Genomic DNA, 17605 nt, shown 5'->3' with positions numbered 1-17605 from the left:
GCAGAAGGATGGCAGTGCTGATGGCGAAAACACAGTGAGTGCTTGAAATTGGAAAGCTGTTGAAAAAAAGGCATGTTTTATACTTTCAACAGAGATAGAGGAAGGTCAACTGCATTGAAGTCCAATGCAAAAGACAAATAAGTTGCTAATGATACTGGTTCTTTGTTCTGAAACTCTGTTTCTCTCCCCACAGACACTGCCAGACCTGCTGAGTTTCTCCAGCATTGTCTGTGATGGCTCCAGATTTCCAATAATTTGCTTTTATCTGAGGAATATGGAAAATGGAACTGAATCCTTGGCCTACAATATTGTATTGCTGGACAGACCAGTCTTGATGGTCTATTTGTGCTCCTCCGGTGGCTAGTGTTTTGTGTATACATCCTGACTTACACCAACTTCTGTTCACTGTCACCTTCCCCCTCATTGAGCTCACTGATCTGCATACATTGTGTTCCACTTTTCAGAACAAGCATCTGCCAGAGTAGAGAATTGTTTAAATATGTGAAAGACATGGGGAAAGAGCAGGGACATTTGGACTTTGAAATTAACACTGTTGGCATCAAGGTGGTAAAAACAATGACTGCAGATGCTGGAAACCAGATTCCGGATTAGTGGTGCTGGAAGAGCACAGCAGTTCAGGCAGCATCCAAGTAGCTTCGAGATCGACGTTTCGGGCAAAAGCCCTTCATCAGGAATCACCCAAGCTCACTGATTCCCTGTTTGCCACCTCACCTTTAGGATTCAAATAGCCTCAATTAACTACAAATAGGACCCTGGCCAGATGTTCATCCTGAATACACCAAAGGATATTCTCAGGAGAAAGTGAGGACTACGGATGCTGGAGATCAGTGCTGGAAAAGCGCAGCAGGTCAGGCAGCATCCAAGGAGCAGGAGAATCGACGTTTCGGGCATCAGCCTTTCTTCAGGAAGGGCTCATGCCTGAAACGTCGATTCTCCTGCTCCTTGGATGCTGCCTGACCTGCTGCGCTTTTCCAGCAACACATTTTCAGCAAAGGATATTCTCAGCTCAACAGTGTCCTGTAGATGATACCCAAGGTCCTGTATACATGTGCTTTTCTGACGATGTGCATCAATTACTATAGCCACTTTCTGCTTGAATTCTGACATTAACTAAAGGTGAAGAGTGGGAAATCATCAAGACACTGGGAAGAACTATTATATGTTCACGTTTATTGTTTTAAAATTTAATTCATGAACAGTATACAAGAGTATTTTATGATACAAAAGAATCAACTTTTAATTTAATATATTATACAGATAAGTCAACGTTCAGAAAATTAAAACATGACATTTTTGTAAATGTGACCTCTGGAGGAGTACTCTCAAAGGCGCGTCAAGCTCATATACAACAAAAAAGAAATCAGGAGGAATATTTGAAACTGGATAACTGCTTTTCAATAAAACCATTTTGTTCTGCTTTAATTTCAGCACAGCAAGATCTACTGGCTTCACAACATGTCAGCTGTCAAGGTAATGTTTACCACACATATGATTGAGGATAGTTTCATTGTGTACACATTTTTACTTCTCTCTTTTCAATCGTCCCTGCTTCAAACTAAAATTCTGTCCTGCTCACAGTCCAATAGTGACCGGGAAGCTGTTCCTTAAACTTGCCCTTTTGTTTTGAAGAGGGATGTTTAAAATTAGGATGAGTGTTGTTAGACAATTTAAAGAGAAACTGTTTCCACAAGCAAGGGCCAATAAACAGAGGACACAGATTGAAGAACGTTGGCAAAAGACTCAGAAGGGAGAGTCTGAGGAAGTTTTGTTTAATCAATGAGTTGTTTCCTTGGGTGGAGATAGCCTGACGAGGAAGTGGTCCCAGATTCAATAGTATTTTAGAAAAAGGGAGTTGGGAAAATGCATACCAGGTGAAAAGAAAATGAAGGGTTTTGGGGAATGGGCAGGGCATTTAAACTCATTGGATAGTCCTTTAAAAGTGTCAGCACAGCTACAATGGGCTGAATGGCCTGCTTCAGTGCTTTATTATTCTGTGGGAAGGCAGCTACCTTCCTATGTCTACAATAACATGAGGAAATTGAGGGGACAAACCTGCATCTGATCAATTATGTGTTATAGCAGATTGGAACCCTCATCCGTTGTCACATGTCTTTAAATTTAAGCAATAGCTTTTTAACTAGATTCACACTCACCACGTTCCAAATATCTCTCCTGAGTTTTGACATACACTTGAGTTTGTACCAAAACACAATGGGAGAACTAACAAACTTTCCAGCGACAATTATTGTAACAGCTCCTGATGAACAAGTTTATCTCTATGTTTTGTTGTGTGGGACCTTGATTTGATCACCTAAATGTCATTACCCACTGGAAGAATATTGACTGAAATGTGTTTCTTCATCAGTTTCCAAATGGAAAGTTGTTTCACTATACATCACAGCTCATTGATCCTCATGCAGTTCCTCCTAACCATATATATCTAAAAAATACAGCAGTCAATTCTGGACAAAATGGCAAAACAATCACAGAGCAACTTTGTAAGATCTATGCTGAGGGATTTACTGTAAAAGTAGACACTGCCGGCTAAGAAATAGTATTTTTACAAGTGTGCCATTATATGCTTATTGCTTTGTTTCTAAGATGACTACTCTGGCTGTCTCATTACAAAATATTCTCCCCTCTGGGAAAGTAGACTTCAAGTTCAGCACTGGCAGTGCCATAGGCTTGAGTGGCACCCAATGTAAACTCAAGTGGGTTTTAAGAACGTAAGTCTTATGGTTCACAGGCAGTAGTCGCTTTCCGAGTTTTACTGGCATTGATTTTCACCCAAAGCTGTTTTGGGTGAGTGCAAAACTGGCAATGTAGCCACACTCACATCCAGGTCGACAGCCAAAGCTAAGTTTTCTGAAGTACAGAACATCTTATGCATGTGCACATGGCTCAAAGGGTCCTCTAGATTCCTAATGTTTGAAACAAATGGCTCTGAGGCATCAATGGGGAAAAACAGTTCTTTATACATGTTGACACAACTAAATAAACTTTGGTATAAACTAAAGTGCTCAAGATAATTCAAGAGGGAGAACCCAAAAGAATCCAGAAACATACTTGCAGTATGGATATTCCACTGTTTTTTTTCTTTTCTGTAACTTACTATAGAGTCAACAATCAATACTTTAGAAAATAAGGTTTACTAATAGGCACAGAACATGTACAGAGTTGCAGAAACAATTGGACATTGTGTCAGCTTCGAATGCTGTAAAGTGAATTGCCAGCTAACTACTCATAAAGTTATCCCAAAGTGAGACAGGATCCGTGAACTACCAAAATGAGATTGGCCTATTGGAAAGAAATTAGCAGGTGTAAAGGGACCACCTACAGGATGTCAGGGTATAATTCATGCTGGGATCCATGCTTAGACCTCAGCTTTTTAAAATCTGCATCAAGAGGATAGAGTGTAGAGCATTCATGTTTGCTGGAGAGACAGAGCTAGGTGGAAAGGCGGGTGATGTGGATGACATAACATGGCTGCAAAGATCAACTACTGGACAAGGTAGCGGCAGATAAACTATATCATGGCTTTAGTAAGACAACACTTCAGTAATGTCCATCATTCTGCTCTCCTAACTGAAGAAATATTTGCTCAAGAGGGAGAACAACAAAGATACGAATTCTGTCCAACAGGGAGAAATTAAGTAGAATAGCTCTATATTCTCAGCAATTTTTAAGAATGAGAGATTACCTAATTGAAGCCTATAAAGTTGATAAATTTGTTAGTAGCCTATAGAGGCAATATGAGGGAGGCAATGGCTTAGTAGTATTATCACTAGACTATTAATCCAGAGACCCTGGCGATGTTCTGGGGAGCCAGGTTCGAATCCTGTTGTGGTAGATGGGAGAACTTGTATTCAATTTAAAAATATGGAATTAAGAGTGGCTGTCGGAAAAAAACCCATTTGGTTCATGAATGCCCTTTAGGAAAGGAGATTGCAGTTCTTACCTGATCTGGCCTCCATACAACTCCAGCTCCACAGCAATGTGGTTGACTATTAACTGCCCTCTGGATAATTAGGAATGGGCAGTAATGCTGACCTAATCAGCCATGCTCACATCCTGTGAATGAGTAAAGAAATTGTTGAGAGGCTGCTTTGCTTGGCCACGAAGTTAGGAATGAGGGCTCATGCTTCAGGATAAAAATGGAGCCGTTTAAAATGAGGATGAGGAGAAATTTCTTCATTGAGAGGATGATGAGTGTTTGGAATTCTCCAACCTGAGAGCTGTAGATCCTCAATCAATGAGCAGATTCTTGACTAAAATTGACAGATTTGTGACCAATAAGGGAATCAAGGGATATGGGTCAAGGGGAAGAGTGGGGTCAATGTAAATGTTTGGTTATGATTTTACTGAATCATGGGTGGCTCAGTGGTTAGCACTGCTGCCTCACAGCACCAGGGACCCGGGTTTGATTCCAGCCTCAGCCGACTATCTGTGTGGAGTTTGCACATTCTCCCTGTGTCTGCGTGGGTTACCTCTGGGTGCTCCGGTTTCCTCCCACAATCCAAAAGATGTGCAAATCAGGTGAACTGGCCATGCTAAATTGCCCATGTGTTCAGGGATGCGTAGATTAGATGCATTAGTCAGGGGAAATGATGGTTAATAGGGTAAGGGAATGGGTCTGGGTAGGTTACTCTTCGGAGGGTCAGTGTGGACTTGTTGGGCTGAAGGACCTGATTCCACACTGTAGGGATTCTATAATGGAGCAGGTTCACTGGTTTGTATGGCCTACCTCTTTTTATAGTTCACATTATGTGTGTAAACTCACCAGCAAACATTCTCAATAAACCCTGGGTCTAACTTCCTGCGAGTGTTCCAGTGAGGTCTCATAGGTACATTCCGCATATGTTGAAAATGGATTGCATTGGACATCGAACAGAACACTATTAAAGATACATGGGCCCCAGTCCTGAGTGTTCAAGTTACCCCAGTCCCACAGTGTGGGACAGATTCTGGCTCTCCCCACTTCGATGCGCAAAATAGGCCTGTTTAAGAATTTCATGCTCTGTACCTGTCCCGTGACCCACTGGCATGACAACAAATAGGAAAATCGCAATTTTAAAACAAGTCACAGTGTATCAGATATAATGCAAAGCCCACCACTACATTCAAGCACCCACCAACGTGCACACAACCGTCACAACCATTCTTGATCTTGTAGCATTCCCTATTCATAGCATCTTACCCATTGCTTTAGGAGGGAATTAGGTAAAGCAAAAACAAGAGTGATTGGTGACGTTGTACAGCTTTCAATGTTTAGTCACACACCTGCAAATTCTACTTTGTCTTATAAATCTGACAGGTTCTTCAATGACCTTATTAAGTTCTGCCAGTTCAGGATCACTGTTACCTGGTGATGCATTAAATTAACTGTTACACAGTGCTGGGAGAAAGATGTGCAGCAACTGAGAATTTGCATTGTCTAGTTGTACAGGAAATCCTTAGAATTCATGTAACTTTAGAATGGATAATGTTTACCTTTAAACACAGCACAGGCACACGTAGTTACACGAAACTACACAAGCTCGACTCAATATTTACAAATGAACAAATTAATGGAAAATTCATTGTTCAAGTGGATAATACAATAACAGTGATTAGCCAGTGATTCTCTGAAGGCTGATGTAGTAATGCACAGTTTTTAAATGATAGGGTTTCATTTTTTTTGTTCTTGCTAGTACCGTAATACAAATTGAATGCAAATGATTGAACCACAATTCTTTGCTTCTTAACTCTTTCCCTGTCTTTAACGTCAGCATAGGTGCAATAGGCTGAATGGCCTCTTCCCATGCTATACATTTCCTGGATTAATTCTCCATTAAAAGGTTGGGTGATTCTGATCAATTCTCTTTTACCACGAAGAATTCTGAGAGGGGAAAAAGAAGAGATGCAAGAAAACTACTAAAGTTTAGGGCTCCACTCAACTTAGAACAGCCTGGGTAAGTTTCACAATTCTAATATCATTCTACAAAGCCATGTAAACCTGCTGGTTATGTGTTTGAGGCACAGGTGTCTGACAGATTATCAGATATGCTGTTATCTCCAGACTTTACTCAAACACTTTTATTTCTCATGTAATATAGAGTAAGATATAACTGGAGTAAGAATTAATTTCTATGTTGTTCTGTGTATATTTAGAGAAGGCAAAATTTTTAAAAAAGGATATGAAGAAAAGGCAGGACACTGGGATTAAAGCTGATTTTTTTTTATAAGACTTGCATGCAAATTTTTTACATTTTGGGAAAAAAATTAAGGCTTTTGTATTTGGAAAAATGGTTTGGACTTTTTAACTCTGATATGAAATTTGGTATTGACCTTTCAACATAGCAAGAGTTGTGAACAAAACTGATCCAGCAAAATTCTTCATCATGGTAGAGGCAGAACTTAGAAGGAAGGAATGACGGCAGGAACTTTGTTCCTTTCTACCCAGAGGGGGAACAGACTTGGTGAGAAACCTCCCAGTGAAGGCCATTGAAGCAAATGGCCATAGGGCTGAGGAGATAATTAGATTTGTTTCTGTAAGGTAAAGGTTTGGTGGGATGTATTGAAAGGCAGAAATTAGGATTGAAGTGTCAAAATCAGGATGAAGATCTTTAGTAAGCAATTTTTCATAGGAAACATACAGAAGAACTAAACAGGACACAGGAAACTGAATGGTTAACGCCTCAGAGATTGTTAATGCACAACATGGTAGTATTTGCAAAGTACACTGTAGCTTGATGCTTCGATCTGAAATTTGTCTTGGTGCTCTAAATGAAGGTGTGAGCTCCAGGATTAATTGAACAGCTTTCATTGATTGAAATCGAAAATCTCCATGGCAGCATTCACAAGATGGGAAACTGATGGATGTGCCACCTCACTGTGGAGCAATGTGCTGTATCTGGTTCTATGACGCACTGTGTCACCTTCACAGAAATGGAATGCATTGTACAGGTAGTTGCTGCACTTCCCCGCTGCAGTGTGCAAGGGGTCATTCACACAGAATGTGCTACAGGTAGAAGATCCATGTCATCTCAAGCTGCCTCTTCATTTCCTGACTGGCTGCACGTGGGCCCAGGATGCATGTCCCAGCCACTGTGCTCAGGGAGTACTGGGGTCAGCTAATTGGCACCTTGGGCCCATTCACAATTCAATTCGATCATAGCTGACCTCTAACTTCATTGGTCTGCCGTGGTCAGACATGACAATAGAAAGTGAGACCGTGATACGAGCCGAGTGTGAGGCCCTCTGTCATTGGCTGCAAGTGTCCATGGAGCTGATGGCTTTGCACCCACTCCTCCCCTCCCAGTTGGGACCCAAGGTGGGGGTGGTGTGGAATGAGCACATCTCCAGAGGGCCAAGAAGGAATGGCTTAGTTATAAACATCACTGATTTCAAGATGTAGCCTCCACCATCCCATCTTGGAGGCTGTCCCAACAGCTACGGACATAGCAGATTCCCAGCAGTTCTCCAGTCAAAGCAGCGCCACCAGCAGTGGTGGCCAGAGCTGGGACTGCAGCAAGTCCCCCATGGAAGCAAGACAAAGGCAGTTTTGTCCAGACCTGTCAGGTAGGCCTAAGGGGGATGGTGAGCCACAATTGAGAGGTCGGGGAGTAGGGACAAAAGATGAGGGCACTGCTAGTACTTGAGGGACACCCCCCCCCCATCAACCATAAGCTCACAGGAACAGGTTTACCCAGCGGCCTGGTAACATGGCATGGGTCTCCTTGCATTGTTGGTAAAATACCAGCAGCAAGTGAAGTGTGCCTGTCAGTGTCTATTAATTGACCACTTTTTAGGGCCTCAACAATGTTTCTGGTCTACAAGTCACTGGAAGACCTGACTGAAATTCATCACATAAAAACAGAAACAGTTTAGAAAAGTTCAGAAGTGCAAGCGGCAATATCTGAGCAGGAGGAAAACTGAGTTAAAGTTTCATGGTTCTTTTACCAGGGTTAGAAGATGTTAGAGAATGAACTGATTATTAAACGACTGCACAGTAAGTGGATGTGAAAGTGTGATGAGCTGCTGGAGGACTGAACGAAAGGGGAAGACCAACAGGGGCAGGAGTGATTCACTGCCAGATGGATTGAACACTATCTGCCCAAGGAGCAGCTTGTCAGCTTTCTGCTTTCCACATTCTTTTGTTTTATTGTGATAGAATGTGAGATTCCGACCTCAACACTGGCAGAGTGCCAAGCAGGGAAATGACTGCACTGGTATATGCCACCAGGAACACTGGTACAAACCAAGATGGAGTGGTCTAGAGGTAGCCTGACCCCTCTAATCCATGTCAGCAGATAATGTGGAACAGAAACTGAACCATAATGAGGCTTCACTGCAAAGGATGGTTGGGTAGGTGTTGGAGGGAGGGAGAACAGTATTTGACTTAATCCACAACCAATTTCAAAGAAAAGAAAGGCTAAATTTCTGGTGTTCAACCTCAACGTTGCATTAAAACGGAAACAAGCTACCGGATGCCTGTGAATTAAACAGACAAATAGGTTGAGACAGAACATGGCAATAGTCCCACTTTGTATATCAACATAAAGTACAGTCAGCATCACAAATTATATTTCAGTGGATTCAATCCGTTCGAGTCTCGATGGTGTCCATTGCTTGATTTCGTCGGCGGTGGGTGAACCAGCCTTTGTGCTTATCTCGCCCAGTTTGCTTTCCAGCGCCTGGTTTTTCTGGTACATTTCCACATAGTTCAGCTGCAGCTGCTTCTGGTATTTGATGACTTTCTCCTTCTCATCCTGCCACGTCTGCCTCTCCTCCTCAAACTGCGCCACCTGCTGCTCATGCTGCTGTCTCTCCAGCCTCAGCTCTCCCTGCAGCCTCTCGATCTGCTTCTTCAGTGCTTTGACCGCATCCTCGTTCTGCCGCTGCATTTTCGCCTCGTCGCTCTCACAGGCCAGCTCCTCCCTGGGCTCCTCCACTGCTTCCTGGCTGTCCCAGCTCTGGTGAGCCCTGGAGGCCAGCGCCTGCTTTAATCCGCAAATCTCTGCTTCGTTCTGGCCTAGCTTTTCCCGCAGGAGCTGGGCCTCACTGGTTTTCCTCTGCAGCTCATTCTCGCACACTTCCAGCTCAATGCCCTTTGCGTTGACCGAGTCCTTCAGAATGAGGACCTGCTCCTCTTTGGCCCTCAACGCTGATGTTGCCTCTTTCAGCTGTGTCCTTAGAGCCACCATCTCATTCAGTTTCTGGGCCATGTCAGCTTGGGAATCTTTCATCTGCTGCTTCATTAAGGAGATCTCACCGGCTTTCTGACACACCTACCAGACAAATACAGAACCTGTGAGAACAGCAGTCCGGGCAATACCTCAATCTTATAAACATCCCCATCCTTGTTTGCCAATGCTTCCACAACTTTCCCATTGCCTATCCCTGCAAACTCCTCCAGCGAGTCCTCAGTGATATCTACACTCATCCCACGCTGGCCTATTTTAGCTCCACCTTTGACAGCTGTGCCTGTAGCTGTGTGGACCCAGAGATCTTGAATTTGCTCCCTACACCTCTCTGCCTCTCGACTGTCAGATGTTCAACCCTACACCAGCAGAGCCCCCTCCCTCAATCAAGACTTTTGTCACATGTCTTAATATTGCCTGAGATGGCTTGGTATTGAATTTTGCATCACAACCCTCATGTGAAGTGCCTTGACTTTGATTGTTATGTAAATTGGAAATTTGCTGTTATTTTGAGTCAGGGGAATAAGGCAAACTAAAAGGATCACAGATTATTTGTTACATTATGTTTAAAGGTTCTAATATCAGGAGTTGCATGGTAGCACCAGGGTCCGAGGTTCGATTCCCAACTCGGGCAACTGACTGCGTGGGGTTTGCACATTCTCCTTGTGTCTGCGTGAGTTTCCTCTAGGTGCTCCAGTTTCCTCCCACAATCCAAAGATGTGCAGGTTAGGTGGATTGACCATGTTAACTTACCCATAGTGTCCAAAGGCTTGGTGGATTAGCCATGGGAAATGCAGGGTTACAGAGCTAGGGTAGAGGGGTGGGTCCGATGGTCTGCTTCCACATTGTAGGGATTGTATGATTTCTATGATTTATAATCTCTCTCCATTACAGAGAGATGAATGGTTATGAATGACTTGAGGGTTACCACTCCACAAGAATTTGGTATGGTGAGGAGGCAGAGCTACCACAGTCAGAACAATGACTGAACCCACCCTTTTAGCTTCATTCTGAACTATAGTCTGGTCATTTAAACAACAGAGTGAGCTGAACCCCAGCCTCCACACCTTGCCCTGAAGTGGGTAATCAGGCAGCATCATAATGAAAGGTACAGGGGGACCTGTCCCTATACCCGTCGCTCCTGCCTGGGTGATGTTCACAATGGAAGTGGTGACAGAGGGACAGTGAAGGAGAAGGTATCATCTGGAATGCATTACTTGTTGGAAACAAATTTAAACTTTCAAAAGGAAATCAGATAAATATCAGAAATGGAAAGATCTCTTGGGCTATGAGCAAACATATAAACGGGGACACTTATTTAGGCCACTCAGCCCCTCGGGCCTGCTTCATCATTCTGTAAGATCACGGCTGATCCGATTACTGCTCATTCACCCCTACCCCAATAATCTTTTGCCCCCTGCCTTGCATATCAAGAGACTATCTACCTCTGCATTTAAAATGGTCAAGGACTCTTTTCTGAGACCTTCTGTGGGATACAGTTTCAAAAGACACATGATCCTCGCACGGCACAGTGGTTAGCACTGCTGCCTCACAGCACCAGAGACCCGGGTTCAATTCCTGCCTCAGGCAACTGTCTGTGTGGAGTTTGCACATTCTCCCCGTGTCTGCGTGGGGGTGCTCCGGTTTCCTCCCACAGTCCAAAAATGTGCAGGCTAGATGAATTGGCCATACTAAATTGCCAAGTGAAGGGGTAAATGTAGGGGAATGTTTCTGAGTGGGTTGCTCTTTGGAGGGTCAGTGTGGACTTGTTGGGCCGAAGGGCCTGTTTCCACACTGTAAGTAATCTAATCTAATTGAAAAGAAAAGAAAACCTCTCCTCATCGCTGTCTCAAATAGGCAACTTTTTATTTTCAAACAGCGACCACTAGTTTTACATTGTCCAGCAAGAGGAAACATCCTCTTCACAACCACCATGTCAAAACCCCTCAGGATGTTGTATGTTGAATCAAGTTACCTTCAAAGTTCCCGAGGACACAGCTTGCCCAACTGTACCTCAGAAGTAGTCCAGTAAACCTCCTCAGCACTTCTGCCAATACACTTATGTCCTTCTTTAAATAAGTGTACCAACACTGTACACAGTATTCCAGATATGGTCTCACCAATACTCCATATCACTGAAGCATAAACTCCCTTCTTTTGGACTCTTCCTGCTGAGATATCATATTTTTCCACATTATACTCCATTTGACAGATCTATGTTCACTCACTTAGTCATTCTACAGAGGTAGCTTTCCCTCTGTCCTCTTCAAAGTTTACTTTTCTACCCATCTTTGTGGCATGACCAAATTTAGCAACCATGCCTTCCATCCCTTCATCCAAGTTACTGATATCAATTAAAAAAAGATGAGCCCCCAGAATTGATCTGTCACTCTGAAGGGCTTTTGCCCGAAACGTCGATTTCGAAGCTACTTGGATGCTGCCTGAACTGCTGTGCTCTTCCAGCACCACTAATCCACACATTAGATCTGGCCAATCAGAAAATGACTCGTTCAAGTGCAAACGTTGTTTCCTGTTGGCGAGCCAGAGTTCTACCCATGCCAATATGTTACCTAGAAGAACAAAGAACATTGCAGCACAGAAACAGGTCCTTTGGCCCACCAAGCGTGCTCCGATCCAATTCCTCTCTATAAACCTGCCGCCAATTTCTAAGGATCTGTATCCCTTTGCTCCCTGCCCATTCATGTATCGATCTAAATACATCTTTAATGACACTATCGTTCCCACACCTACCACCTCTGCAGGTAACACATTCCAGGCATCCACCACCCTCTGCGTAAAGAACTTTCCACGCATATCTCCCCTAAGTTTTTCCCCTCTCACTTTGAACTAGTGACCCCTAGTAGAGAGTCAGAGAGTCATGCAGCACGAAACAAGCACTTTTCCAGCCCAATACAGGACATTGGTTAGGCCACTGTTGGAATATTGCATGCAATTCTGGTCTCCTTTCTATCGGAAAGATATTGTGAACCTTGAAAGGATTCAGAAAAGATTTATAAGGATGTGTCTGTGCGGGTTTCTTCCAGGTCATAGAGTCATAGAGATGTACAGCATGGAAACAGACCCTTCGGTCCAACCCGTCCATGTCGAACCAGATATCCCAACCCAATCTAGTCCCACCTGCCAGAACCCGGCCCATATCCCTCCAAACCTTCCTATTCATATACCCATCCAAATGCCTTTTAAATGTTGCAACTGTACCTGCCTCTACCACATCCTCTGGCAGCTCATTCCATACCCATACCACCCTCTGCGTGAAAACATTGCCCCTTAGGTCTCTTTTATATCTTTCCCCTCTCACCCTAAACCTATGCCCTCTAGTTCTGGACTCTGCCTATTTACCCTATCCATGCCCCTCATAATTTTATAAACCTCGAAAAGATCACCCCTCAGCCTCCGACACTCCAGGGAAAACAGCCCCAGCCTGTTCAGCCTCTCCCTATAGCCTCAATCCTCCAACCCTGGCAACATCCCCGCAAATCTTTTCTGAACCCTTTCAAGTTTCACAACATCTTTCCGATAGGGAGGAGACCAGAATTGCACGCAATATTCCAACGGTGGCCTAACCAATGTCCTGTACAGCCGCAACATGACCTCCCAACTCAATACTCTGACCAATAAAAGAAAGCATACCAAACGCCTTCTTCACTATCCTATCTACCTGCAACTCCACTTGCAAGGAGCTATGAACCTGCACTCCAAGGTCTCTATGTTCAGCAACACTCCCTCGGACCTTACCATTAAGTGTATAAGTCCTGCTCCAGTTTCCTCCCACAGTCCAAAGATGTGGAGGTTAGATGGATCAGCCATGCAAAATTGTTCCATAGTGTGCAGGTTTGGTGGATTAGCCATAGGAAAATGTAGGGTTACAGGATAGAGGAGGGTCGGATCTCAGTGGGATGCTCTTTGGAGGGGTTGGTGTGGACTCAATAGGCTGAATGGCTTGCTTCTACACTGATTTCTCAATTTATGTCCATTCACTGTGAATAGTCACTCCGTCATGCACCAAAATAACAACCCTTGAAAATTATATATTAAATTCCTGATTGGTGTGGTTGGCACCTGATGCTCGGGTCCTGTTATTGGTGAACCCCACTCCTATTGCGACAGGAATGAAACAGCTAGTTTCATCTGCTGCTGCAACTTTGAGATAGCTCTCCCACCCACAGTCATCAGAGGGAGGTGGGCACTTTCCCAAAGCTGGTGGGCTTAGGCCTATCCATGAGTTAACATAATATATAATGAGGGTACTGATCTAATCAAGGAAGACTTTCTCTTGCTGGATGGCTTTGCTGGCCTATTTCAGCATCAATCTCATGCGGTGAGCAAATGGATTTGAGTCTTCATAATGCAGTTGTCAACAACACCAATCTTATGGAGCATGGAACTGTATGAATCTCATACTTACACTGATAGCAGCCACTCTCTAGTTTATTGCACTGTGTGGCCTGCTAGAAGATGAAATATTGCATTAGTTAGAGGTAATGGGGAAGCTACTAACTCTAGACTATTAATCTAAAAACTCAGCTAATGTTCTGGGCTCCCAGGTTTGAATCCCACTACTGCAGATGGTAGAAATTGAATTCAATAAAAATACCTGGAACTAAGAATCCACTGATGGCCATGAAACCGGTGTTTCGTGAAAAAACCCACCTGGCTCACTAACGTCCTTCAGAAAAGGAAACTGCCGTCCTTACCTGGTCTGGCCTACTTATGACTCCAGACTTACAGCAACGTGGTCAACTCTCAACTGCCCTCTGAAATGGCCCAGCAAGCCTCTCAATTGTATCAATCGCTACTAGCAATGGGCAATAAATGCTAGCCAGCCAGTGGCATCCATGTCCCACAAATGGATAAAAACAACTAGGGTACCACATATCAATCATTCTCAGTTATTACCTTTATATCAGGAGAATTCAGAAAGTAAAGCACCTGCAGTCACTCAGTCAATGGCTCTTTCAGGCATGGATGGCCCTCAGTGGGGGCATCAATCAGAGGACGTGAACATATAATGAGAAATCATTAACAACGTCAAAGGAATTTCAAGATAACTGCACCTTACCTCCCATTTAGTCTCTTCAAGTTTGGGCAGAAGTTCGGACTGCTCTTTCTTAAAAGTCATACATTTTTTCTCCAGGTCTTCTCTCTGCTGCAGCAGCTGCCCAATATCCTCCTGCAGTTTCTTCTTCTCTTGTTGGAGTTTGAAGATTTGAAGCTGTAAGGCCTGTTGAGCTCTCTGGGCCTTCTTGGACACCTGTTGGAGCTTGTTGGCATAATTCTGCTTCAGGTCCTCCATCTCACGCTCCCATATTTTCTGCTTCTCCTCAAAGACTTGCACTATGGCCGCCTCGCTCTTGTCGAGGCTTCTTCTCATTTGGAGAACTTCCTGTTCCTTCTCCCACAGCCGGTCTTCAAGGTCCTGAATGATATCGTCGTTCGATGGTGAGTGATAGGTTAGCGTTTCCTGCATGTGATTGAGTTTATTGAAAGAGGCCACGCTTTTGCTGGAAGACCGTCCACTATCGGAGGTAGATATTCCATTATAGCCCAGCATTCCCCTCTCTCCGTATGAGGTTCCTAGACGGTTTATGTGGCTTGTCGAAGCACTCATTGGCCCGATGTGTTGGCTGTAGCCCGTTCCGTACGTGGGAAGGCTGGTCAGTGAGTTACGGCCAGAATCGGACATTCCACCTCCGTGGTTTATAGTCCTGCTGTGACCTGCCTTTTCCAGTCCAACTCTCCCAGCTGAAGGGCTGCTGCTACTGATATGATGGGCATTAAGGCTTTTCCTACTGTCTATTATTCCATTGCTCTGTGGTGGGCAGAGGTTCTGCATAGAGTGGAAGTTTTTGGGGACAACTGGCTTGAATGCAGAGGGTCGAATCAATGACTCACTGTTCTGCAGAGAAAGATTAGAGACATTGTTACTTTCTATCACTGAATGAATCCATTCACCTTGAACCCATCATGGTCAATCATCACGGGCGTTTCTTTAGCCTTTATACCGTAAGGTCGTTTTTGTGCATTGCATTGCGGGTGTACAGTCTCATTGTCAGAGACAGAAAATGGCAAATGTAACCCCCAATGGAGAGAAATATCAAAGCAACAGGGTCCTCACTGCACTATCATGTCAACCATACACTTGTAGCATCATCATGCAGGAGGACTGCCTTTACATTACTGTAAACCCCTGGAGTAGATATGCAGAGTGAACGTATGCCCTGAGTCAGGAAGGATCAGAAGACAGAGATTCCACTTTACCCCAGTTTCAGGTTGGACCCCGTTTGAGATTCTGCTCGACTTAACACTTTAACTAAAGCCCAGGCTTTACAAGGAAAATGTCCTACTTACCCCACCATACTTTTCAAACCATGAATGGAAAGATTTCTTAGGAATGGTTCAGACACATCAACAAATAACTGACTCCCAATCAACAGCTCAAACCATCCCATGGGATGGGAAGGACAAGGATTATCCCTATAGTGGATGAGGAATCTTATGATTTAAGCTATAACTGCAGCACAGTGGCAGTAGTGAGCACCACCTACAAGATAAAAACAACGAGGTAAAAACAATGACCGCATCAGGAGCAACCTCTACATTGGGGAGACTGGGCGCCTCCTAGCAGAATGCTTTAGGGAACATCTCCGGGACACCCGTACCGATCAACCACACCGCCCCGTGGACCAACATTTCAACTCCCCCCCCCAACTCTGCCGAGGACATGGAGGTCCTGGGCCTCCTTCACCGCCGCTCCCTCACCACCAGACGCCTGGAGGAAGAACGCCTCATCTTCCGCCTCGGAACACTTCAACCCCAGGGCATTAATGTGGACTTCAACAATTTCCTCATTTCCCCTTCCCCCACCTCACCCTAGTTCCAAACTTCCAGCTCAGCACTGTCCCCATGACTCGTCCTACCTGCCCATCTCCTTTTCCACCTATCCACTCCACCCTCTCCTCCCTGACCTATCACCTTCATCCCCTCCCCCACTCACCTATTGTCCTCTATGCTACTTTCTCCCCACCCCCACCCTCCTCTAGCTTATCTCTCCACGCTTCAGGCTCACTGCCTTTATTCCTGAAGAAGGGCTTTTGCCCGAAACGTCGATTTTACTGCTCCTTGGATGCTGCCTGAACTGCTGTGCTCTTCCAGCACCACTAATCCAGAACCATCAACAAGATGCAGAATTTCACTAAATCCTCTTCAACAGCATCTTCCAAACCCACGATCACTTCCATCTAGAAGGCCAAGATACATGGGAACACCAGCGCCTGCAAGTTCCCCTCTAAGGCACTCAGCATCCTGACTAGGAAATATATCTCTGCTCCTTCACTGTCATTGGGTCAAAATGCCAGAACTCCTCCCGTAAGGGCACTGCAGTGGTAGCTACCACCCTGTGGACTAGAGCAATTGAAGGCAGCAATTGACCATTAGACAATGAGGGACCGACAACAAAATACTGGCCTTGACAACAATGACCACAGCTTGAGAGCAAATGTTTAAAAATAAAGATTAAAAACTCTTTGCAAAAAACCCAGTCAGGAGATGAGGACCTTTTTTTTTAAAATCATAGCAAGTTATGATCTTGAATGTACTACCTGAAAGAGTGGCTATACAGGTTTCAACAAAAACTTTCAAAAGTTTAAAATGGGAGGATTTGCAGGGCTGTGGGGAAAGAGCAAAGGGCTAGTTTTCAATGAGTTGACACGGGGATGATGTTAAAAACAATGACTGCAGATGCTGAAAATCAAATACTGGATTAGTGGTGCTGGAAGAGCACAGCAGTTCAGGCAGCATCCAACGAGCAGCTCCTCGTTGAATGCTGCCTGAACTGCTGTGCTCTTCCAGCACCACTAATCCAGTACGGGGAATAATGGACTGAACGGTCACTTCGGGTAGTGTGAGATCGAATGAATGAAACTGCCCTTTACATCAAAGCTTCATCTGAAATAGCTGTTTTACTCACATCCTTAATGTCCATTTCACACATAAAGAAGTCTCCTGTGCATTACAGCTGCCACAAAGAAGGTATTTAGCATGTTTGGCTTCATTGCTCAGACCATTGAGTACAGAAGTTAGGACATCATGTTGAAGTTGTACAGGACGTTGGTGAAGCCACCTTTGGAGTAAAGTGGACAGTTCTGGCTGCCCTGCCATAGGATGGGTTTTACTAAACTGGAGAGGGTTCAGAAACCATTTCGAAGGATGTTACAGAGTCTGAAGGGTTTGAGTTATTAGGAGAGGCTGGGACTTTTTTGACTGGGGCATGAGAGTTTGAGGGGTGACCATATAGAGGTTTATAAAATCATGAGAGGCATAGATAAGGTGAATAGCAAAGGTCTTTTCGTAGGGTAGGGGAGTTCAAAATTAGAAGGCTTAAT

General features: G+C 44.3%; 1 protein-coding gene across 3 annotated transcripts in view; it reads right to left on the bottom strand.

The window, feature by feature from the left end:
* Positions 1–1223: 1223 nt before the first annotated feature.
* Positions 1224–17605, bottom strand: part of LOC140481007 (leucine zipper putative tumor suppressor 3-like) — a 201181-nt gene continuing 184799 nt past the window's right edge. For all 3 annotated transcript variants that reach the window (XM_072576624.1, XM_072576626.1, XM_072576618.1), the window contains exons 3-4: positions 14284–15120; positions 1224–9290 (exon numbers count right to left, since the gene is read on the bottom strand). In XM_072576624.1, coding sequence (XP_072432725.1) covers positions 8583–9290; positions 14284–15120 — 1545 coding nt within the window. In that variant the 3' untranslated portion in view covers positions 1224–8582. The remainder of the gene's footprint in view (positions 9291–14283; positions 15121–17605) is intronic.

Source organism: Chiloscyllium punctatum, chromosome 1 (assembly GCF_047496795.1).
Source record: "Chiloscyllium punctatum isolate Juve2018m chromosome 1, sChiPun1.3, whole genome shotgun sequence".
Taxonomy (NCBI): domain Eukaryota; kingdom Metazoa; phylum Chordata; class Chondrichthyes; order Orectolobiformes; family Hemiscylliidae; genus Chiloscyllium; species Chiloscyllium punctatum.
The sequence above is the reverse complement of the archived record's forward strand: the minus strand, read 5'-3'. Positions and strand labels throughout refer to the sequence as shown.